The sequence below is a fragment of the Alternaria infectoria genome (genome assembly GCF_024043175.1).
Source record: "Alternaria infectoria strain BMP 0036 chromosome Unknown scaffold_5, whole genome shotgun sequence".
NCBI classification, from domain to species: Eukaryota; Fungi; Ascomycota; class Dothideomycetes; order Pleosporales; family Pleosporaceae; genus Alternaria; species Alternaria infectoria.
The window spans coordinates 1,433,708-1,457,715 of NW_026250694.1; the positions used below are offsets into that span (position 1 = coordinate 1,433,708).

General features: G+C 52.7%; 9 protein-coding genes across 9 annotated transcripts; 4 read left to right on the plus strand and 5 right to left on the minus strand.

Annotated features, from left to right (window-relative positions):
• Positions 1-491: 491 nt before the first annotated feature.
• On the minus strand, positions 492-1,253 carry J4E92_004134 (uncharacterized protein; the record flags this gene model as incomplete). The annotated part of the gene is made up of 1 exon (XM_051495526.1): positions 492-1,253. The coding sequence occupies one exon, from the start codon at positions 1,251-1,253 to the stop codon at positions 492-494; it is 762 nt and encodes a 253-aa protein (XP_051354545.1).
• Positions 1,254-1,441: 188 nt separating this feature from the next.
• On the minus strand, positions 1,442-2,236 carry J4E92_004135 (uncharacterized protein; the record flags this gene model as incomplete). Its single annotated transcript, XM_051495527.1, has 1 exon — positions 1,442-2,236. One exon carries the CDS (start codon positions 2,234-2,236, stop codon positions 1,442-1,444), a length of 795 nt encoding a protein of 264 aa, XP_051354546.1.
• A 1,122-nt stretch (positions 2,237-3,358) lies between these two features.
• Positions 3,359-4,660, minus strand: J4E92_004136 (uncharacterized protein; the record flags this gene model as incomplete). The annotated part of the gene is made up of 1 exon (XM_051495528.1): positions 3,359-4,660. One exon carries the CDS (start codon positions 4,658-4,660, stop codon positions 3,359-3,361), a length of 1,302 nt encoding a protein of 433 aa, XP_051354547.1.
• A 931-nt stretch (positions 4,661-5,591) lies between these two features.
• Positions 5,592-7,873, minus strand: J4E92_004137 (uncharacterized protein; the record flags this gene model as incomplete). Its single annotated transcript, XM_051495529.1, has 3 exons — positions 5,592-6,663; positions 7,187-7,617; positions 7,838-7,873. 3 exons carry the CDS (start codon positions 7,871-7,873, stop codon positions 5,592-5,594), a joined length of 1,539 nt encoding a protein of 512 aa, XP_051354548.1.
• A 1,625-nt stretch (positions 7,874-9,498) lies between these two features.
• J4E92_004138 (uncharacterized protein) lies at positions 9,499-10,326 on the plus strand (the record flags this gene model as incomplete). Its single annotated transcript, XM_051495530.1, has 2 exons — positions 9,499-9,792; positions 9,856-10,326. 2 exons carry the CDS (start codon positions 9,499-9,501, stop codon positions 10,324-10,326), a joined length of 765 nt encoding a protein of 254 aa, XP_051354549.1.
• A 138-nt stretch (positions 10,327-10,464) lies between these two features.
• On the minus strand, positions 10,465-17,259 carry J4E92_004139 (uncharacterized protein; the record flags this gene model as incomplete). The annotated part of the gene is made up of 5 exons (XM_051495531.1): positions 10,465-12,763; positions 12,814-16,775; positions 16,825-17,044; positions 17,094-17,167; positions 17,215-17,259. The coding sequence occupies 5 exons, from the start codon at positions 17,257-17,259 to the stop codon at positions 10,465-10,467; spliced, it is 6,600 nt and encodes a 2,199-aa protein (XP_051354550.1).
• Positions 17,260-17,719: 460 nt separating this feature from the next.
• On the plus strand, positions 17,720-18,715 carry J4E92_004140 (uncharacterized protein; the record flags this gene model as incomplete). Its single annotated transcript, XM_051495532.1, has 1 exon — positions 17,720-18,715. The coding sequence occupies one exon, from the start codon at positions 17,720-17,722 to the stop codon at positions 18,713-18,715; it is 996 nt and encodes a 331-aa protein (XP_051354551.1).
• Positions 18,716-19,507: 792 nt separating this feature from the next.
• On the plus strand, positions 19,508-21,480 carry J4E92_004141 (uncharacterized protein; the record flags this gene model as incomplete). The annotated part of the gene is made up of 2 exons (XM_051495533.1): positions 19,508-19,516; positions 19,675-21,480. 2 exons carry the CDS (start codon positions 19,508-19,510, stop codon positions 21,478-21,480), a joined length of 1,815 nt encoding a protein of 604 aa, XP_051354552.1.
• A 378-nt stretch (positions 21,481-21,858) lies between these two features.
• On the plus strand, positions 21,859-23,561 carry J4E92_004142 (uncharacterized protein; the record flags this gene model as incomplete). The annotated part of the gene is made up of 2 exons (XM_051495534.1): positions 21,859-21,866; positions 22,070-23,561. 2 exons carry the CDS (start codon positions 21,859-21,861, stop codon positions 23,559-23,561), a joined length of 1,500 nt encoding a protein of 499 aa, XP_051354553.1.
• Positions 23,562-24,008: the final 447 nt, after the last annotated feature.

Sequence of the window (24,008 nt, forward strand, 5' to 3'; positions counted from 1 at the left end):
AACATCCTATTTGCATCGTTATGACCGATGTCGAAAGGCCTCTATCAACAGCGTCGAGGATTTACTTCGGGATTCACCATCCAATTCAATACAACGTCAAAGTCAAAGACCTTGGTGTCGTACATCAAGACTGGTTGCCGACGTTTATTGGCTATTGGAACATGGAGAATCTTTCCGATACTCAGCAATCAACCGAAATTACCGATGAGGTCGCTCAAGATGACGGTTCCTGATATGGCAGTATAGAGAGGTCTTGATGTACATCAATCTGGGTAGTGTAAGGTCTCTTTTTTCTGGGTTTTATGAGAAGGGAATTGGCCTATAAATGTACTTTGAACAAAACCTCACCAACATCTAATCATCGCCCGTTGGTGAATTGGGACATGGTTTTCGGAGCCATGGCTTTTTTGCACGAATTCTCCTCCACATTGACACCCCAAACATAGGACTCATGCTGGTCATTATAGTACGTCTCGCACTAGGCCAGCCATCTACTCCGCACCTCCAACAGCATACCCCTCATTCGCATGCCAAATCAAATCCATCGCATAAACAAACAGCCTATCCTCAAAGAGCGTACGAGATGCATGCAGCCCGTCAATCTCATGTTGAACCGCCAGAGCCCGTCGCGCTTCCGGTAAGTTATAAACCCAGTCGGCGAACAACACATACTCCCTATGATGGCTCCGCACAGTCCTTTTGCCATTGGATAAATCCAACACGGGGTCATACCAAGCACAACGCTCGCCCCGTTCGTTGAACTGGAAGTGCTGCCTACTGAACACATCCAGCTCATGCACATCTTGTTCGATGCTACGCAGATTATTCGAGAACGTCTCGTAGTCCGAGACCAGTACATTCATCGCAGGAATCAACGTGAACTCCAGCGTGAACTTGAGTTGATGAGCCTCGGTCGATGATGGTATATACTGCGCTTTCGTGCGGAGCGCGGTGAGACTCTTGACCAAAGCCTTGAGAGGAGCAAAGATCTCTTCGTAGCTTAGAACAATGAAGGCGTTGTTGAGGGCTGTGTAACGGTCTACATCCAGATCCTCATTAAGTTCCAAGGCGATGCGGGCAGCGCGCTCGGTTTTGTGGAAGGTGACGCCGGCATCTCTATAGCGATCCTCCAATGAGTTGCAAAGATTGAGAAGACTATCGGCGCGTTCAACGATTTCTTGGATACCGGTGCGGGCTTTCTTGGCCTCCTCGTCGGCTTGCTCTGGAGGTACGGGTTCGCAGTTTGGGCACATATTGGCGGTACGACTGATAGGCTGGCTTGGTTACCCCTAGTTAGCTCCGGTTGCAGTGGTTGAAGGAAATGATAGGATGAAATTACATCTTGTGATATGAAGATCTACAGCAGTGAACGCTGTGAACCTTCACCCCTAGAGTGTACATGTAGTCTGCACAGCGTGTTAAACTTCATTCACCCACCGTCTCACCAACCCTCGACGTCAGTAACCGCTAACATAGTCCAGTACGGGTCCTTCGCAATTCCTTCGTCTTCCACCACGCCATCGACAAAAGCTTCCGTGTATGCAGACTTTGACTTCACCACCCCATGCTCAATTTCCAGAAAAGTCTGTATCCACATCCGAAACATGTTACCCTCGCGACTGTGCTTAGCGGCCAGCGCCTCAGTTCCATCAAGATCCGAGCGCTCGGCGAGCTTCGCTACTTGCTCCTCCACCCATACCAGTCCAGCCTCCAGATTGCGGAGTGGTTTCGCCAGTTGAGAAAGCGTGAGTTCACATTCAGCTTCCAGTACGCGAAGTTGATCGACGTTCTCCGGAGCAGTGCCTCTTGATACTACCCATTTCTGCAATACCGCATAAGCAGCGTCGAAGATTTCGTCCCAGGGGTGAAAGAACGGCTCTTCCGAGCGCGGGCGGCCGATCTCGAACATCTGGCTGAGCCGTGAACACACAGTCTGCTCGACTGCTTTTGAGCTACAAGTAGCGTTTGAGCGTCGGAGCGCATACGGAACCTTGTGGTAGGCAACTCCAGCGATTCGAAACCGCCTTTCGTATTTGTCCAGTCTGGCGAGCCATGAGAGGGCCCTAGGCTTTGCCCAATCAAGCCAATCTTCGTATACCGCCGCAGGAGCTAGTAGAGCTGTGTTTGCGCTGTCTAATTGCCAGTCGTATGGTAGGTTATTGATCCATGTGACGATGCGCTTCTTCTGGGATCGTGACAAAAGCTGGCCATATGTTTGTTTTGATGAGATAGCCATGGATATTAGAGCGTGTTTCGGGCAGGGCGGTCCCGCTCAGTCCTGTAGTACGGCTGTGGGTATCTTTTGCCTTCTGGATGCCGTCTGCGTAGTCGGCTGATCCGTGTTGATACTTATAGATCGCGCAAATAAGAGGATCTGGTTGAAGAGCGCGGTCGGGCGATGGGGTGAGGGGCTGCAGCCAGTGCTCGTCAGTCGCCTGTTGTTGTGATGGAAACGCACATGGCCGTTTGCACATTGTGGTGTGTGCGCTAGTTACACTCATAGTGAATGCAGCTTTGGTCATCGCAGCGTTTGTGGAATCGCGCTTTACCGCGTAAGCCTAAAAGGTCTACCGACGACAAGCTCGCGCTGCTCAGTCAACTCCAATACCAAGCTTGACCATGAAGTACACACTACATTTTCCCTCCATGTATCGTGTCAATGGAGTACAATGTACACTTCAAGATGTGGTGTGACCGAGCGCGCGAGTGAAGTAAAAGACGCTCTTCCTAGGGTCAGCGCACTTGGACATCGCAAAAACTTTGGATACCATTCTTTTCAAAGCAACTTCATGATATGAGAACTTCAAAATCCGGGCACTGCGCCAACGATGCGCAGAGTACATAGGATGGAGAATGAGCGCTCCATGATTCCGATGACGTCACGCGTTCGCGTTCGCCGCGACTTCACCTGGGCACGTTGCAATTCACCCAGCTGAGATGAGCTTTGTTTTGGTAGCTAGTCGGTCTTGTATTCGGCGAAGATGAGGTGGCATTCCAAGGTTGTCGCGTCGCGTGTGGGTGAAAGAGGCTGGTACGGTTTTCCCCTGAGGTGGCTTGACTGATGACGTCATCGATGCGATTCATACACGCATGTGACAGGCAGGGCAGACCCGGAGCCCTCACACTGGACATACGCACTACCAGCCTACCACACTCAGGATGTTGGCATAATAGTAAGCAAAGCACATATGCAAATTTCATTAATCATCAAATATACACCAAAAGCCAACTACCTAGGTATGTACCCGATCCACCCGTCAAAGGTCTTTGCGAAACATATACAGTAAGTTCAATAATAAGTACTCATCACATCGTGAACACACCATCCACCCCCCTACTTCGCATCAGCAGTAGCTGCTTACTGCCCACCAACAGCGATAGTGAACAATGTTGGGCTGCCAGCGAAGATCGTGCCTGCCACATCCTGACCACCATCCGGAACAACATCGTCGTATGGGAAAGCGTACCCACGTCCATCTTTCTGCATCTGATGAACGATGCGCGAGTAGTGGTTGGTCGTCGGGTCCTTGTAGTACTGGCTCGGGTTGCTGCCGTTGGGGAATTGGTTGCCAGGTGTGTTCAACAAGATGCTACGGTTGAAAGCCGCAGCAAGTCGGGGGATTACTGCGTTACGCGCTTGGTTCGATCCAGTCGCGAAGGGACCGGTACTGCAGGTGAAGATATCCCTAGCTGACGGAGCAGCAAACTTTCCTGCCTCGCCTAGTTCGAGCTCGTTGCCTTGGACACGTCCCTTGAGGTTGCCGGCTGCGGCCTGGGTGTTGATGGTCATGTCTTCGTTGCGGTACTTGTTCCACACTGCCTGGACGTAGCCGTTCCAGTAGTCGCCCCACGCATTCTCGTTGCCGACAAGCAGGTTGTTCGGGCTCAATACACGCAGTGGCTGCCCGTTAGCCTCATAGATCAGCTTATCCCACGGTCGACCGTCACGCTGGGCTTGCGCGCGCAACTCCTCCATGATTCTCCGGAAGCCATCGGCGCCCATACCAGGTACTGTTTGGGTCTTGCCATCGTTGCTGGTCAAGCTGAGCGCAACGGGGATGCTGACGAAGTCGACGTAGCTGATGTTGGCGAACAGCTGCGCGTCGTTGTATGTGAACTCGCAGAAGGTCCAGTTGATGTTGAAGTTGGGGTCGCTTGGGTTGGTTACACTGGGCTCAACGACCGCAGGGCCTGGGTTGAGGAGAAAGGTGAGCTTTGCGCCGATGCTGAACCAGATACGACCACCAGCGATCTTGGGGATCCTGACGTTGACGGTGTTTCCGGGGCGGCCAAGTGGAATGGCGACATCGGCTTGAAGTGGCTGTTGGATATCCTTAGGGGCTACTGGGTAGTAGATGGACTGGCCGTCTGCTTGCACAAAGAGAGGGGTGTTGTTTCGTTCGAGAGCAAGGCCGGTGATGTAGCAGTATACATTGTCGGAGTTGGACTTGTTCTGCAGTGCCAACTGAAGAGTGCCAGGCGCGGCCTCAGCGAGTACTTGTTGCTGTTCGTTGTTGGCTTGTGGAGCTGCTGCGCGCTTCTCGTTGCCGGCGTCGGCGGGAGTGGGAGCGGGTGGTGCCGGTGCCGGATTATCCTCCTGCTTGCCCCGATTTTGCCAGCTCTGGCGGCGCTTGTTGACGAAGCTCTTGAACGACTTCATGATAGAGTGGAAGAAAGATTCCGGGTATAGTGATGAAAGAAACGCTACGGTAGAGTTGAGGATAATGCGAGTTGCAAGAAAAAAGGCAAGGAAAGCAGCGGATATCAACAATGTTGTAATTGCGCAAACCGCGAGTACGTCACACAAGATATATCCTCGTCCAGTTATAGTCAATGCACTGAACGCGCCAATGTCCTAGATTTCAAGGCGTGAATGCAGGGTCCAGCTGATGTCACACATGCGACGAGATTCCAGGGCGATCAAGGCACGTGCAAACCTGTTGCGATCGCCGACTCGCGCGCGGGCCTAACGTCAACAATTTCGCGTTAGCAACCAATCACATTTTCACAAGCGACACCACCTTGTCGCGGCCCGATGGAGGAGAATCCCATCTTCAAACCACGCGTGGCGCGCTCGTGGCATCTGAATCTGACACTTAAAACGCGGGGTGCAGTGTGCGTGGTATCTTGGGACTGGTATTGGACGGCGCCCGGTAGGCGGGTTAGTTTCGTAAAGGAAGGTATTAATGAGCGGTAAGCGGAAGTACGCGATGCTTTGCGACAGTGTACATTGGAAGAGGCCCGTTTTGCCTACTTTGTATCTGGTCAAACGCCTATCAAACGCCGAAATTGTCTGGGATAATCACCGTATGCCATACCAACATGCTGGAAACGCGTACAAACTGTATGCCACCAAAGTAAACGGTTATCGTACAGTCCGATGTGAGATGCTTTGTACAAGAGTGAGATCGGCAGTCTGGTTCACATGCTAGGGCGAAAGGCCTCGAGGCATGCCCACGAGCTCGCAGACGAGTGATCTGTAATGCGAACAGCGCAACGGCGCGATGCAACGTCTTGCAGTGTGTCAAGTTGTCGTGAACAAAGTCGCGCATGACTGCCCGTGGCGATTACTCGACGTCCTGATACGGGGATCAGAACGGTGCTCCATTCCCAAAAGACATGCCAGTGTAGTTGTTGTAGCTGTCTTCCCCCCAAATACCTCCCGCCATATCGAAGAATTGGCTCATGTCGAAGTCGGCACCCCTCATAAGCGCGAAGGGGTCGTTGCTAACCTCGGTCACGGGGACGTGGTTCATATCTATGCCGAAGTCTTCCATATAGTTGGTGCCTGCTAGCGTGTTGTATTGATCTTCCGCGTGTCGTGTCGGACACGTTGTTGGTGCGCTGGTGATGGGACATGAGCTTCCGCTCATACTCCGCTCAACTGAGTCGCTGGGCGTAGATCCTGATGGCGTCTGGCTAGGCCGCTCCGGTCGGATTTTGCGAATGTACCAGTTTTTTGTCAGTTCATTGATCATCCGCATAGCGTGCCAGAAGTCGGGGTGGGGTCGCTTTGTTTTGTCGAACGTCGATAGAGTCTGCATTCGATAGCAAAGTGATTCAAGACAGAGATCTAGGCGCACTCTTTCTTGAGCAGCTTCAGTATCCCACCCAATGGCGGCATGGTCTTCACTGGGTATGCATAGCTTGGCGACCGTCATGATGACTGGTGGTAATCGCATCCACTCCGAGAACGATATGAGGTGATATTCGTGGGCTGGAAATGAAAGTAAAGTATCGAGAAAGCGCTTGCTGGCTTCAAGAGCGGAGAGTAGGCTGTTGATCTGTGACGAACGTACCGATGCCGGTAACTCCGAAGGAGATGGCCGAAGGGCTACGCTGTGTAGTTGCATCTTGGCGTATGAGAAGGAGAGTTCGAGTAGTCGTTGAGAGGGAACACCGTTGCACTCCCGTTTCCATGTATCGAGTTGTACATCTATGAATCGAACATGCATCAACGCTCGGCCATCAGACATTGGCAGTTGCGAAGTATCAGCCGTGAACAACTCATCTTGTACTTGGTCATCAATCTGTCGCAGAGCTATCAAAAGACTAATGGTCTCATCGGTTTCGTACTCGCGATCTTGCTTCAAGCTTTGCGCCCACTCGGTCATGGTTGAAGTATGCTTGAGCAGATTCGGCTTCTGTAAACCTGCCGCAACCCTGCTAGAGTCAGCGTGCAAAGTCACAATCTGGTGACGAGAGCACATACATGGAAGAAAGGTAATAACAACCCAAGAATGCACGGCGCCTTTCGCGCAGTTCTTCAGCTGGCGGTGGTGGAGCTGGAGGTCGCTTTGGCAACATTGGAGAGATTAAAGGCTGGAAGTCTTGGTGTAGGCCGATGTCTAGAGCCAAGCCTGTGACGAGATTATGCAAAAAGAAGATTTGCTGTGTTTTGTGGCTGAAGACAAAATGATACCTGAGCAGATTAGTAGATTTTCGGCAATGGTGGGTACCATCCTACCATGAGAGATAGACCAGTACGCTTTGAACTAGGCCCAATGTCCTTCGGGGTTGTAAGATTGTTCTATTAGCGAGCTCTTGGCGAAAGATACCATCAAGTGCCATCTGGCGTGTGTGATGTTCCCATGATGCCACCAAGAATATCGCGAGTGCAAGCATGGGCCTGTGCTCATGAAGCTGTCTTGCAGTGACTTGGGGCGGTAGCATAACAAAAGGGAACGTGGCCGACATGTTTCGATATTCTATCAGCAGTGTGTCTGCTTCGCCGGATGTGAGCAATTGCTGGACAACCTCATGCTCGATAGGAGCTTCGGGTCGTTTCGAAGCCCTAAAGATGCCCTCACGAGAGTTGGGAACATCTTCACGGTCGTCAAATCTGTGTATGGTGCGGATCTCCTCAAGATACTGTCGGTCGACTTCAGCACTCTCTGATGCATCGTCGGTACTTTGGTCAGGCGGCACGGCGTTCGGTTCGTAGGCTGGTGTCGGCATCCAGCTACCCGGCGCCGTGTTGACTACTCCCCGGCTCCGCCAACGCTCCGCTGCGATTTCTCTAGGGATCGGCTGCGATGCATTTGCTGAGTCTGTTGTGACTTCACTGTCAGCCGCATGGACGAGCTTGGCCACGAGGCCATCGATCTTTTGCTCGACCTGCGCAATTCGGCTACGAATATCATGAGTTGAGATCGAAGTAGACGGGCAGCGACTTACGAAGGTGCACGCAGCTTCCTCGCTCTACGCGGCGCTTCTGCCCAGACACATTCTTTGCCAGCTGAGAAACATCTGGCGGATGGTCAGCGTCTTTGTAAAGATAAAGACATGAAGATGTGGAGCCACGGCTAAAGTATCACGCTCCCATTGGCTGGCGTACCTCTGACATAGTCCAGATTGGGCGCTCGGCAAACATCGCGTCTTCAGGTTCCGGCAGCGTTGGCACGCCTGTGTTGTTCGCGGTACACCCGCTCTCGCGGACGGTTGCTCAGTTTCCTCCATCCGATGCGATGGCGCAGGATCGCTGCAGGTGCGAGAAGAGCGCAAGAGCCAGACCCAGCACGGGACGGAGGGACGAGCAACATCCGTCCCGGGTCGCCTGAATTACTCATCGACGCTAAACTCCTGGGGTCAACTAGGTACCGCATGAAATGAACATTGCAAACGTACTCTTTTCTAAAGCACATTCCTATCGATTGAATGCTCAACGAAACATTGAACCTTTACGCTTCAGTTTTATAAACTTCCCCTTCTGCTCTAACACTTCCCGGGCTTCATCATTTGGAACTTCGGGTACCATCAGACCACGAGGGACTTCGGCCATGGTGTACAACTTGCAAGTGCACTCAGTTAATCTAGAACTGCAGCTTTGACGCCAACCTCCAACCGTACCAAAGCGTTGCACCAATTGTAATGAGGTTCAGATGTATGCTCATCGCATGAGCTTTAGAAAACGCCCGATTGAGAACCTTCATGTCATCGCTAATGGCTCCATTGAGCTGAGCTTTGCCATCGCGAGTCGCTTATCTTTCCATCAGCCATCAACGAATTCGCCAAGATCTGTGGATACTCACCTTGATGAACCCTTTCCACCATCAAGTCCTTTGTTCTCGGACCAAATACAACCAAATTGAACCCAGCAGTAACACCAGCGATTGTGAAAGCGATCCAGTCACTCTTCTCTGCAAGAACTGAAAGTGGCCCACGAGGCGGAAATGTCGCAGCGACGATGAGTAAAAGAATCGACTGGCTTTGGAAGTATATTGGAAAGACCCGCTTCTGCAAAGTCGTAAACGCCGATCTGTGAAGAGCTTGGTAGGAGACTTTCGTCATTACGAAAGTCTGGTATAGCTCGGTCCCGAGTAAGGTGGAGTAGGCCAGGAGGTGAACGGGCGGGAGAAGGACCGCGGCATAGTTAGGAAAGTTGGACATAACAGCGCCAATCGAACTTTGGATAAAGCTAGAGGTAATATAAGCGTCGTTTTAGATGCCTATAGCCATGCGGCATCAGCAAATCTTTGACTTTCGCTGCCGCCTAGCATGGCGGATCTGATCGGAAGTCGTATAGACGTTCGCATCCGTCCCGGCCAGGCTCTAAAGCATTTGTTTTCCGAGCCCCCAAGACCTTCCGCATCACCGGCTACAGCATGCGACACGAGTAGATAGAGTCGCGAAATGCTTGTGGGCGTGTCCTGCGCATGACGGCATGAAGCAGCTCGGGCTGCATTGCCGCGAGGTACCTGACGATTAGCGCCGCACCCCGCAACTCCTTTACCACGCATCCCAACTCCCCGAGGATCTGCCACCACCACTCGCTTTCTGGCCATGCTTCCGCGCATCACGAGCGCATGTAGAGCTGCTTCAGGCAAAGTGAAGATGCAATATGGCACCCCAAATCTGGAAGATCTATGCCCTCCATTCCGCCGGCTCAATGGCTGAGCGCGGTATAGCTGTCGCTGCTAACGCGTACATATGTACTGGATGAAGCTCACACTCTAGGATTCATAGTAGAATCGCATTAGACAATCGAAAGCCTCCAACATGCGCGCAACACTCCTCTCCCTCCTTCCTCTCGCTCTCGCGGCACCAGCCGTACTCCACCGACAAGCCACGAAACCCATCTACTGGCTCCTAGCCGGCGACTCAACCACAGCCACCAACGGGGGCTGGGGCGACGCCTTCCTCTCTACAACCGTCGCGAGTAGCTCCTCGGGGCATAACTACGGGCACAGCGGCGCGACAACAAGATCCTTCCGTGCCGGCGGCGACTGGGCAAACGTGACCAGGGACATTGGCACGTACAAGGAAGATTATAGGGTCTACGTCACGATTCAGGTATATTACCCCAAAGATAGCGATAGAGGCAGAGAGGGAAAGAGATAGCTAATACCCTACCAGTTCGGCCACAACGACCAAAAGCCCACCTCGGGCGTCTCCCTAGCAGACTACCGCACCAACCTCGCAACCTTCGCCTCCGAAGTCACGCAAGCAGGCGCAACGCCCATCCTCCTCTCGCCCCTCACCCGCCGCACATTCAACACAACTACGAATCGCGTTATTGAGAACCTATCGAACGAAACAGCCATCACACTCGATGTAGCCGAGGCCAACGACTTGCACGTCATAGATTTGAACAAAGCGTCAACAGCGTACGTGAATGCGATTGGACAAAAGGGCGCGGATACGTATAACTGGGGTGAGAATGGTACAACGGGGAATGATCGTACACATTTGAACCCGTGGGGTGAGGTGGTGTTTGCGCGTATGGTGAGTGATTTGTTGGTGGAGAAGTACGGGGAGGAGTTCGGCGAGTGCACGGTGGGGAATGAGACATTGAGTGCGCTGATCAAGGATGGGAAGGTGGCTTAGTTGAGTGCCGTTCAGATACTGGATACCAAGGAAGAATTCGATCATGTTCAGGCTTCGTTAAGAGAATAACATCAAACGCATGGTTTCAAAGCTAGGAATCGCTACAGAGCCTAACGGTGCTCGTGCTATAATTATCACTCAACCATACCCCTGCCCTTCATACCCACCACTAGCCCACCTCCTTCCGTGCGCCTCACCCTGACCCTGCGCATTGCTGAACGTAGTTGTACTCGAGTTCGGCGTATCCCAGGGTGCGTACTGGCTACCTGTTTTTGTATACTGACTGCTCGGCCTCGAAGCCGGAGATGAAGCTGCACTTGTATGCGAATAAGGCATGTATGTTTGCTGCGTTGGAGGCAGCGGTGGCGATGTATACGGCAAGTACTGTTGGTAAGGGGGCTGCGGTGCCTGCGATGGACCAGGATGCATCCACGGTTGTGCCTGATTGAACTGCTGTGATTGCCTGTGTGGTAGTGGCGGAGGGTATGATTGAGTCATAGCACCAGTGTTGTTGCCCTGTGGTGCAATGGGAGGTGATCCATACTGTGGTGGAGACGCGATATGCTGACCTTGAGCAGCGTAGTCGTGTTCGGATATCGATCGGTCTAGCGGTGGTGTGGGCTTTGAGTAGCTTGGCTGCCGCTGCTGGTGGTATCGATTGACTGCTTCCAGGTTTGCGACTGACTTGCGATTGACAGCCTTGCTGTTCCTCTTGAGTCCGTGGTCTGCACTCCCCTTCCTCAACGTCGTGCTGTCAGGCTGCGGCACGCTAGCTGTGGATCCAATCGAGCTGTATCTCTGTGATGGGAGGGAAGAGGCCGAGTCTTGTCGTTGTCGGTCGTCAATGGACGATCGCATACCTTCGGAGGATAACGGTGGAGATTGAAGTTTGCCCTGAGCGGGTATAGGGGGTGAATGGCCAGCGTACGATGATACTGGGACCTCTGCAGCCGGCTGAGCATGTGGAACCGTTACAGCCTCTGCCCTTCCCGGTCTGAGGTGAAAAGGCAGACTCCAGGGCTCCTGAGAGTGCTGCCCATGTGGTGGTGCAACTTCCTTTTCATCGCTGTGTATGCTGGATTTGCGAACCATTTGCGAGGGCAATGGTGGTACCGGGCGACGGCGGTTTATCCCAACGCTGAGGCTTGTTGGAATCTCCTGGTGCTTCACGGTCCGGAACCGCTTTACAGTTGGGTTGCGTTTGCAGCGGTCCTGTGCCTCTCTCAACAGTTTTCGTATCTTGTCCTCATCGGTTAACTCTTCTTCAAGTTCGACATCAGTGACACTGCCTGCGTCAGTCTGTCCAGCCACGGAGACATTGTCACCTTCCCATTCGTCATCATCAGTCTCTTCCTCCTCTTCATCATCGGAATCTTCTTCCTCCTCCTCCTCATCATCATCATCATCCAGATCGGAATTTTCATCCTCTTCTTCTGACGTATCAAGTGCTTCGGTTGCAGATCCTCGATTTGGATGTCGTGCGTAGACATTGGCGCCAGCCTTGAGTAAAGCGTCGACACAAGCTGATTGACGATAAGCGCAAGCTTCAACGAACGCTTCATCCAAGAGGTGATCCGGAGGTTTCATCGCGAGAAACTTGTCCAGAATAGTCTTGTTGCCTCGAATGGCAGCTGCGGAGATAGCACTTCGGTACATTCCGCCTTGAATCCGAAAGTCTGCTCCAGCATCAAGTAGCTTGACAACCACCTCCATACGGTTGAAGTATGAGGCGGCTACGAGAGCGGTATGATATTTGCCATCGTGATGATTAACGAGTTCGATGGCTCGATCGAGAAGTTCCTCAATGATGGCCATATCGGCTTTCATCGCTGCTGTTTGTAGGGCGTCGCCATACTTCCCCCCCTTTGCATGTACATCGGCCCCATGTTCTATCAGCAACCGCATAATTTCCAAGTCGTTCCCGTAAGCTGCAGCAGCTACAGTGGAGCCAAGTATGCCTCCCAGCGCTGAAGCATTGGCACCGTTGTCGAGTAAGCGCTGCACGACAGGTAAGACGCCAGACTGAGCGGCAGCCAGGATGGGGAAGCCATGTAGGCCACCACTAGCGTTCACATCGGCGTGATGTTTGATGAGAAGCTTTACAAGCTTGTCGAACCCGCCGGCAGCGGCTGCAGAGAGTGCACCGCCAAACTTTCCATTCGCTGGCCGGATGTTGACAGCCGCACCATGCTGTAACAGCTCTTTGACGATGTCGAATGAGCCAGCAGCACAAGCCGCCCGTAGAGCCGAACCATACTCGCCGGATATGGGCTCCGTGATGCTAATGTCGGCACCGGCTTTCAGTAAGACTTGGACACTTTCCATATCCTCGGCCCATGCAGCAGCTTGCAGCGGCGTTCCATATGGCCCGCCAACAGCGTTGACATCCGCGCCAGCTTGGAGCAATACCTCGCAACATTCCTCATCGCCTTCGGCCCTGTGTAGAAATTAGTCTCTTTGAAGATGATCAGGGCTGCTTGAACTTACGCTGCAGCGTGGAGTGCTGTACCGTACTTGTCGCTTGAAATGTGCACGTCGGCGTTGTGAGAGATGAGGAATCTCAGCCCATCTGCATCGCATGAGTCGGCGCAGTTGATCAAAGCTGTTGTACCTCTAGCGCAGGCTGCATTGATGTCGTGGACGTTCTGCACGAGGAGCTCCAGGTTTTCAGTGAGCAATGTAGATGCTGCCAATGAAATCACTGGCCAATTATCCTCCCCTCCGCGTACGTTGACATTAGCACCATGTTCAAACAGAATCTTGGTTGCAGTGCTGTCGCCTTGCTCCACCGCAGCAACAATGGCATACGAGAAGTGCCCTCCGAATGCGTTCACATCAGCTCCTTCTTCGATAAGAAGGCGAATGGTGTCTTCATCGCCAGTATGAACAGCAGCTTGCAGCTCGGTGCCGTAATAACCAATTGGTTCAGTATTGAGCTTGGCTCCGCGCTCAAGTAGCAGTCGAACGTTGTCGGCATCACCATGCCATGCAGCGGCCTGGATGCATGTGCCGTAATCTCCACCGCGTTTGTTGACGTCCGCGCCTTTATCAAGAAGAGCCTTCATGATGTCTGCTGTACCGTCGTATGCACTGGCGGCTAACGCAAAGCCATACGTAGGCCCTTCCGTATCTGGGTTGGCGCCAAAGTCGAGAAGCAGCTCCACGGTCTCCAGGTGCTCGTTGTCGGTAGCCTGATACAGGGCCTCGTCTAGTTGCGTTTGATCGATTCCCTTTGGATGAAGTAACTTGAGTATTTCCGTTCTACCGTAGAAGGCGGCCAAAGAAAACGCTCTCTGGTACCTGATGATGCACGACGGTACTTTGGATTCTTTTTCCAGAACGGCGTTGACAATAGCATCGTAGCCCCGTTGCGCAGCAGCTTGCAATGCCTGTTCGAGCACGAGAACGCGCTCCTCTTTCTCGAGCAAGATCTCGAAGACTTCTAGATGGTTGTAGGTAGCAGCTGCGTTCAAGAAGCTTCCATAGGTCTTCATCGGTCGGCTCAGGTTCCACGACTGTGATAAGAGGTGACGGACAACATCAGCATGTCCACGACGGGCGGCGGCACCAAGTGCAGACCCGTAGAAGTACTCTTCGTTGGGGTCAATACTAGCGCCTCTCTCGATCAATAGGCGAACAGCTTCAGTATTGCCTGAGAATGCGGCCACATTCAGCGCTCTTCGGCCAGCGCCACCAATGACGTTGACATCGGCGTTGCGGTCGAGCAGAAGCTTCACGACGCGATTTTCGAGGTTGCCCGCAGACGCGTAAAGCGCTGTTCCATGGTCCGACGACGAGGCGTTTACATCGGCCTCGCGGTCGAGTAAAGTGCTGACAACATCGTAGTGGCCGTTCCTTGACGCAGCATGCAGCGCGGTAGGATTGGCGCTGCTGCTCGAAAAGTCAATGTCAGCACCTGCTCCCAGTAGCGCATTGACAATCTCTCCACAGCCACCATCGCATGCGTAATACAGAGGCTGGAAACCCAGTGAGTCTTGTAAGTGGACATCCGCCGTCTCCCTGTGGCTAAGGATGTGGTCGACTAAAGCAGGGAACTCGAGGATTACAGCGACATGGAGTGGCGATACGTCTTTTTGATCTGTCATGTTGTGAACTTCTTCTATGGTCTTCCACCATCTTTGACGAGCGTCCGAGGCTTCTTGCCAGAACGAGTGGTCGAAGTCAATCTCTTCGAGCACATCCGGTGGTGCTCGCTTCGCATGTTCCACCCAGTACCGAACAGGATATCGTAGATCAACGTCTAGCAGACCTTCCTCTTGATTTTCTTCTCCAACCGAGGATGAATCAGCCTCGTCTTCTTCTTCATCTTCATCGTCTTCGTCCTGTTGGTCATGATCGTCCTGTTCGCTTTGTTGGCTGGCGCTATCGTGTACTGACTTGCTGTCGGCTTCGGTCGTATCGGTCGCCTCTTCTGCTTCGACCTCAAGATCCTCCGCTGGCTCTTCTTCCTCTTTTTCTTCCTCTTGATCTTCATTATCGTCCTCTAGCTCGTGTTCTGCGGTGTCTTGATGTTTGACGGCGTCGTATATATACTCCAACGAACGCAACGCGATGATGCCATGCTGAACATCGTCGAGATCCAGAGATAAGTCGTTCTTTGCATACTGTCGGAGATGTTCCTGTGCGGAGATGTCGATCCATTCGACAGTGCTGTTATCCAGATCCCAGTCGTTACCTCTCAAGGTGAAGAATGCACCACAGCGAACTATGTATGCTTTCAGCTTGTCCACATCGTTGCGATGTTGCTGAGGTAGCTCGGCCATGATCGCAAGTTCGCGCATGGTGGGCGCTACATACGCCGAGATTCTGCAACGCAATATCTCTTTCGTGTATTCATGGCCCTCCGCTTGTGGGTTTAGGACGCGCTTTCGCACGTGCTCAAACATGTCGGTCAGACCATACGGAAATGACTCCAACAGTCTTCGGATCTGTGCGTGCTGTGTAGATCCGGGGACCCACGCATTCTTGACTTCTTGTACGACTAGACTAACGTAGATCCAGTTGTCTTCCGCGCGCGAGTAGATGTGGCGCTTCACGAAATATGCCAAAGACCTTGGAAGATCCAGCTCGTCGACGCTGTTTGATATGTGCGCTTTGAGGTCGTCACTAATCTGCGCAGAGTTCTCCGCGTCGCTCAGATTGATCTCCAACGATCGCGGTCTCAAGCATTTCTCGATGTTCGAGCGCCCGCTGCGATTGAGAAGCAGCCATCTAACGGGTTGACACTCCTCTTCATCGTTTGTCGTACCCTCGGTCTCTAGCGTCTCTGACATGTACCGCAAGAATTGTTCCAACGATTCTTCCGCAAGCTGCTCCACACCATACACCACGATGTAGATCTTAGTGTTAGGCAGATCCCGCGCCATCTTATGTAGTGCTATCCATAAAGCAGGCACCTTGAGTATCTCTTCAGTGTCAAAGCTTTGCTTTCCAGCGTCTTTGCTGCTCCGAGAATCTGAAAGCAGGTGTCGGGCAAGATCTTGGTCCATGTCGATCATCTGGCGGACAGCCATTTGCAGCAGACCTTTCAGCGATCGTCGCATCGTGTCGCCCTGGTCGCAAAAGAACGATATGATCATAGAGTTGTTTGCTTGTGCATTTCGGAGAAGTTCAAGAGCAGAAGATGCGATCGCACCTTGGCCCGTACCAGCCTTTCCATGGATCCAAAGGATGGGACTTGCGTTCAAGTTCTTCCAGGTCTGAAAGTTTTCGATTTCCAACACTGATGATGACTTCGTGCCCTTCGCTCCTGTGTAGGTGCCCTTTACGGCGGCTTCTACGTCGGCGAATCCTTTGCCGAGCGCATCCATCATGCTGTGGTAGGTGCGATCATCGACTTGAGATTGTCGAAGCATGTTCTGACGCGTCTTGATGATGCTATCCGCCTTATTGGCTGTCTCACGGATCTCATCAGAGACGGAAGTGAAGTTACCATCCTTTGGCCCAGGGAACTTGTTGAGTTGGAAATGATCCGACATGAGAGAGATGCTGTCGAATGATTCGATTGTTGCCGAAGATTGGTCAACAATGCGCTCTTTGCTTTTGAGCCATGTGATTCCTTTCACGAGATAGTTAACCAAATCGCTATCGTTCTCTTCCCAGAAGCAAAGTAGCCGAAACTGAGCTTCTCGCGCCATATAAGAGAACTCGGAGAGTAGACTGCGCAAGATCTCCGAGTCTTTTTCCAAGACCTTGAGTAGACTAGACGGCGCACCCCAGCCGGCGACTTCAGCCATGGATGCCAGAACCATTGCCTTGGACTGGCTTGACGTGCCGTGAAAAGGTGTACCGAGGAAGAAGCATCCAGCGATCCAAGGATACACGTTGGGAAAGTCTGTTTGGCGCGATCTTGACATGAGCAGGGCCTTCTCGAGAATGATGCCCCCAAGACAATGCGAGATGAAGATGATGGGCGTTTTGGTTTGGTTCTCCAATACGTTGTTAGCATGTAGTCATCACGAGTACGTACTAACTCACCACTCGTGACCTATCGAGGCTATGTAGTAGTTTGTTCGCGACATTATCGATGCGTTCGTCGACTGATCCTTTTCCGAACCACTGCGACTGATACTGGAAAACGCTAATCTTGGCATGTGGAATCTTCTTCGGGAGCATATTGGCATCGCGAAGCCAATGCACTTTGCTCTTCTTCCATGTATATTCGGGGTCCGCTCCCAAGCCTGGAATGGCGATGATCCTCGAAGTTATTAGCTTTTGATTCTCGCGTTGGACTTCCAGCCACCTACTCGATTTTGGCCGAGAACTTTGACGTTGTCTGCTCATCACTAGGGTAGACAACGTTCAGTCCGGGGTTGAAAGACTGTGCTTGTAAACATGTAGAAAACCGAGTGTGAGCAGAACACTAACCTGTGCATCGAACTTCGAATGCTGGACCTTGGTGGCCGAAGCCATCGCGAATCGTGGTGCTGTAGCAAACCCGCGCTGCAAACTGGCAACTAAAGGCTACAGCGTAATGTTAAAACCATCTTGTGAGGTATGCGCTCTAAGTTTGGAGAGCGCCACGTTTTCGCTGATGGCTTCACCCACCCCCTGCATGTGGATTTCTTTGGAGACTTTGGGGGCCGCTTATGTTGGGGGCCAAGTTACCGAAAAGGGTAAGACGCATGAGATGGCGCACAGCCGCTTGATCACAACTGTATTGATTGCCGAGTATTGATCGTCTGGCGCTGTTCGCGATGGCGCGGGACCGGGGTAGAGGCTCGCCAGTACGCTGGGCGACGAGCTCCGGCCCTCTCTTGCTGTCGCATTCCCCTCCGGCGAGAACCGTGTTCTTCGTACAATGATTGACTGCTGCGAGGTCAGTAGCAGCCCTGTGAGCATCCGATAACATGCTAATACCGTGTAGCAAACGATGAAATGCCCAGTGCCGTTCCGCACGGCTCTGCTAAAGACTGAGAGCTCGGATGGTAGTTCAGGGCCAGAGGTTCCGTTGCTGCCAGCAACATACCGGAGAAATTACAGAATCGAGCCCGTCAGCAACAACATCGGCGCGTTCTTGGATATCGAGCTGAATGTCCGCCGACTGAACGAAGTCCACAAATGGTTATGGCTTGTGGGCCTTCCAAGCGCGCCGCGACCTCTTCATTACCAAGTGGTCAAGAAACGGGAAATTGTGGTGACAGAACAGTTGGATCTGCATCTTGTTTGGTCGTCAGCGTCTTCGTCTTCGATTCTCCTCAAACCGCTGCCTCGCTTCCTTCTCTGCCCAAACTTCTGGGTCACGGAGATTTGCCCACGTCGGCACCTGTACGAGACGGCACTGGGCTTCATGCTGTCGTACGTCGCGCTCGTCGAAAGGGAGGTTGACTACAATCTAGCCATCAACCACGGCCTCATTCCTAAAGAAGTCACTTGGTCTGGGTGGCTGGCGCTCGTTGGCGAGGTCGTCTGCACCTCGGTACAGACGCATACCATCGATGCGTCGGCTGCATCGTCTGTAAGCTTGCTGGAAGACCGCCCACGCGTCAACCAACGCTTCAACTATGGCGAATTGAGACTTGGGCGGCTGAACTGGATATATCGCTTGACCATGGGCGAGTTGCGCGGGTACCTAAGCGGCTGCAGCACGTATGGAGCCTTTATGCGTGACAACGTTAACAGTCTCATTACGCTATTCGCATACACTACCATCGTGCTCTCCGCGATGCAGGTTGGGCTTTCGACAGAGCCTCTCGCAAACGACTACTCGTTCGGCATGGCGTCGTACGTCTTCTCCCTCTTTTCCATCCTGGCTCCACTCGCATGCATTGTCGCTATTCTTGGCGTTATAGCCTTTATGTTTGTCGTGAATTTGGCGCGCACGCTGAGGATTCGAGGGCAGAAGCGGCGTCAAGGTGTGAAGGTGTGAAAGCTCGACGCGACACGCGCCTGGCTGCTGGCAACGATGACGCGCTGCGGGCCGACAGCCAGGGAAGCGACAGCCCAAACATCCCCACCAAACCTCACCAGTCCCCCGGGGCCATCAACACCCACCAACCCCACCAAAGATAATTGATGAAACCCTAGGTCGCGATAGCTCTTCGCCGTCTATAGTAGCTAGGCATCCATGCCAGGCACCGACTGCTTGCATCAGTGGCCAGATACGGGCCCACAGACGACGCAACGTATCGCGATCATGCCCGAGGTCATCCACGCCTCACGGACATCAGTAGCGGGATTTCGCATCGTGCACGAGCAGAAAGATGAGAACAAAGTGCCAGTAATCCAGCGAAGAAGACTCGTATCAATAGGCTGTGTGCATATCTCTCTGCCCGTGTTGCAAGGGTGGCTAGAATCTGTGTCGTGTTTGCTGCATACACATCATTATATATTAAGAAGTAGCTAGCTCCTAATACGATGTATACTTCTACCTTGAAAGATATATTCAACATTTTCTAATGCTTTTGTAGACTGCAACAGGAGGTATAGCTATCGCAGCACACGGTCTTGCCTAGGTACCGACGGGCTAGAATAGACGCAGTAGTAGCGGTACCTAGGTACAGTATTACACAGCATCGTCTGTGACATCAAACGCGGTTATGATAGAATTCTGGTCGTCCCCGACGCACACGTTCTATTCGTACTTCAATCCAAGCCCATATTTGCATCGCCTGCCAGTTCAGACTCGCAGCGAATCCCTCCCTAACAGCTCCAAAGCTTCATGTCGATTGTTAGTTCCGCTAAGCCTGCTGAGCTCCAAAGAGCGAAGGAAGGAGTTTGTGTGTCAAGGCTCGGTGTAAGCACCTGCCGAGGAAGCTTTTATCCCGACACTTGACCTATTCCGACTCCTAGCGCTGACACTACGCCCTACATGACCGACACGGCCAGCAATCTCGAATGTCCATCTCTAACCTCATATTTTTCGACGAAATCGCCTCAAGGCACGACATCATGAGCGACGAACCTGTAGAACTCACCAACCTTGGAGCGTCCAAGGTTGACACCCCACCAGAGGATGCTACACCACCCGTTCAATACCCGCGTGGTATCCGCTTGGCTTTGATAACTGTCGGCCTCGCTCTCTCCATCTTTCTCGCTGCTTTGGATTCAACAATCATCGCTACCGCAATCCCGAGCATCACCACGCAATTCCGTAGCATCAGCAGCCTGGCCTGGTATGGCTCGTCCTACGCAATTACCAACACCGCATTTCAATCTGCGTGGGGCAAAGCCTACCAGTACTTCAGCCTCAAAGCCACCTTCATGTCTGCAATTGCAGTGTTTGAGATCGGTAATGTAATATGCGCAACTGCACCAACAAGCGAGGTTTTGATCTTCGGGAGGATCGTGTCTGGCATGGGCGGTGGCGGAGTGATGACGGGTGCGTTCATCATCGTCGCAATGACAGCTGGACCGCAATACAGGGCCGCCTATATGGGCGTGTTTGGCGTGACTTTTGGATCTGCAAGCGTCGTGGGACCATTGTTGGGTGGCGTTCTGACAGACGGCCCTGGATGGCGATATTGCTTTTGGTACGTGAACCCCGATCTGTGTTTTGGCTGCTTTACCGTCTACAACACACTCTCCACCAAATGTTTTGCGCGTGGATGGAAACCACGCAGGCATTATAAAGTCAAGGTCGGTGTGCTGACACTACACAGGATCAGCCTACCGATTGGTTTCGCTGCTGCGCTCACGATGTTCCTCTGTTTCCATGACCCTGGCAAGCCCAAGGATGTACCTCTCCGCGAGAAGCTCCTGAATTTGGACCTTAACGGCGCCATCTTGCTATCCGGATGCTTCTCTTGCTTCATCCTAGCCACGCACTGGATCGGCATCATGCCTCCGACTAGTGCTCGTATCATTGGCAGCTTTATCGGTTTCGTGGGCCTTTTCATCTGCTTCGCGATCAACGAACGCTACATGGGGAGCTGCGCGATGGTACAAGCTCGCGTGTTCAAGAACAAACTGGTCTTCGCCAATCTGCTATATGCATCCTTCATTGCGGGCGCCTTCTTTCCGCTCATGTATACACTGCCAATCCAGTTCCAATCTGTCAACAACAACACGGCTTCGCAGAGTGGAGTCCGACTTATTCCACTCGTCATGGGCGTCTCACTCTTCACTATGATATCTAACGGAACCCTCACCTTCTGGCGCCACTATAAGCCCTTCTTCTTTGTCGGCGCAATCTTGGCCGTAGCTGGAAACATAAAGATACACTCCTTGGATGCCAGCACACCAACTAGAGACTGGGTCGGCTTCGAGCTTTTGACAGCCACGGGAGTCGGCCTCGCTCTTCAGATCCCGATGATTGCCAATCAGGCTCTCGTTTCTGCAGACGACCTAGCCGCTGTAACATCGATGTCGCTCTTCATGGAAAATACTGGTACTGTATTCTCCGTAGCATCGAGTGAAGCGGCATTCACGAACGGACTGCTTTCAAGCCTCGCCCGCAACCTGCCCGAACTGGACGCGAAGGAGATAATGGATGCTGGCGCGACGCAGATCCGCGGGCTGTTCTCAGGTCATGAGCTTGATCAGGTATTGAGAGGGTATCTGGATGGCTGTAAGACCAGCCATGTCATTCCCGTAACCTGTGGCGCAGTCTGTGCGGCAATCAGTTTGTCCAACGCTGTGCCGGCGACCTTACAAGGGATAAAGAAGCGGCTTGGGAAAAGCCATGATCGATGATTACTGAGATGATATGGAAAAGGAAGCTTCAACACATTGACGATGTTTCAACAGGAAGACCAGGACTCAACGGTCCGGAGTTAGTGGAGCTCAAAGCCCGCGCCGCGATACGACGTGTTGTCACGCCTCACACGGTCTCTTGACAGAGCCCAGCGTGGAAAACAGAAACCGGCAGTTGCACCGTGCTGATGTGCTGCAGTGCATTGATCGTCCCTGGCCGGCTGCCGGTGCAATAGCGGCGGGACGCGTTCCGCTCAAACTATATTAATGATATGCAACGATAGCCTATCGGTACATCAGGCGCTCAAAGAGTTTCGTGTTGTTGCTCGATGACTTTCACGTTGTTCGCGAGTCGTGAAGTAATCCACGTCGGATGAGATGTGCGCGTGGATGAAGCACGCGTGACGTAGCATAAGCTGCTAACGGAATCGGGCATAGCGTTCCCATCACGAGCCATCTACGCCCGTGCGCAGCGGCGACTCAGCCATCGCCGCGCTTATCATAACAGTCCCGTCTCTCTCGCCCTGTTGTCTCTTCTGCAATGTCCACAAATCATGCCATCAAACTCGACTCTTAATCATCGGAGCAGGCCCTCTACCATTCTCTTCGCCTTTGGCGTCTTCGCGCAGGTCGCGTTGCTTGCCTGCATCTTCTGGACTTACACTAGCTATGGCAACCCCCGTGAGCCGACCGCCTTAGCGGAAACCACAACTAAGACATCATCAAGACCAAGCGGCTTCACTCTGCGCCACCTTTTGGATCACGGCGCTGGACAACCTGGGCCACGAGCACGAAGATTCGATGTGACTCCAGAGCGGTTTGCCGTTGCTGGTATCGACTCCCGCATCGGGCCCTTCACTATCAAGTCGGCACCAGTCAAGATAGAAAGGCCCGCGTTACGTGGCTACGATGCACAGATCCCCATGTCGCCCATGTGGATCGCCGAGGATATTCCGGGTCCGGATGTCACGGACAAGAACACCGTTATCAGTTTCGCAAACATGTCCGAAGATGCTTACAAAATCGGCCCTGACGACGCAGGATGGATGGACGTCGATGGGCATTACAACTCGTCGGTCCCTTTTGGCTGGGATGACAGTGGCATCCGAGGCCATGTGTTCAGCGACGACACTAACTCCACCATCATTCTGGCGGTAAAGGGAACGACGGTAGCCATGTTCGAAGGCGACGGAACGTCCGTGCACGACAAAGAGAACGACAACCTGTACGGCTCTTGCTGTTGCGGCCAGGGCGGCACATATCTTTGGCGCAAGGTATGCGACTGCCAGACTGGCACCTACAGCTGCGACGAGCAATGCGTCAAGAACGAGTTACGGAAGCCGAACAGGTACTATGCCGCAACTGTCGAGCTGTATCAGGAGGTTGTCAAAATCTATCCGGATGCACACATCATGACGACAGGGCACAGTCTAGGAGGCGTCCTCGCTTCTCTGATCGGCCTGCAGCACGGTATCCCCGCGGTGACGTTTGAAGCATACCCACAAGCCTTAGCAGCTAAGCGCTTAGGACTACCAGCTGCTGGTGACGTTGCTCCACTCAGGAAGAATACAGGTGGCTTCCATTTCGGGCACACCGCTGACCCCGTGTACATGGGAACTTGCAACGGTGCGACGAGTTTCTGCTCTATTGGCGGATACGCCTTTGAGACCCTTTGCCATACCGGAAAGAAGTGTGCATACGACGTGGTCAAAGACTGGGGTTGGAGGCAGAACACACAGACACACAGCCTTAGATACGCCATTGACAACGTGTACATGAAGTACGACGAGGCAGCAAAATGCCAAGAAGAGGATGTTGGTTGTGTCGATTGCTACCTATGGAAGTTCGAGAACGGGACGAAAACCACGACAACGAGTACTTCTACAACACCAACAAGTACCACATCATCGAGGACGCGGACGGAGACATGTAAGACGCCTGGGTGGTGGGGATGTCGTGATGAGACTACTACGATGGTATCAACTACATCGTCCAGCGTATCAAGTACTGCAACTAGCACAAGTACAAGTACCTGTCAAACAGTGAGTTCCAGAACCTCAAAACAGTGCGAACATGACTAACTCCTTGAAGCCCGGATGGTTCGGCTGCAAAGACAAGACGACAGCTACCGGTCCTATTACGTCTGCTACGACCACTACTACATCAGCTGCACCGACAACTACTTGCACCTCGAAGGGCTGGTTTGGCAGGTGTTACGATGACGTTCCAGCGACAACCACTCCAGCCATGCAAGCTCATGCCTACTGGCGGAATGCGGCGACTGCGACACAGACGGCGCCTTAGACTTTCAGAATCTTGCATATGCTATATGGGTATCTTTCAGTAGCATGATATACCCATTTAGAATTACCAATCAATCGTCTTCGTTGCTTCTTATCATCACGCGAAGAAATGTTGCTGCATGATTCCGCCATCTGGTGGTGGCGCGAAGGATCAGTTACGTTTAGGCTAAACCCGATTTACTTGAGCCATTCCTCGCATCTCTAGGCAGCCATCAACGAGTGTGT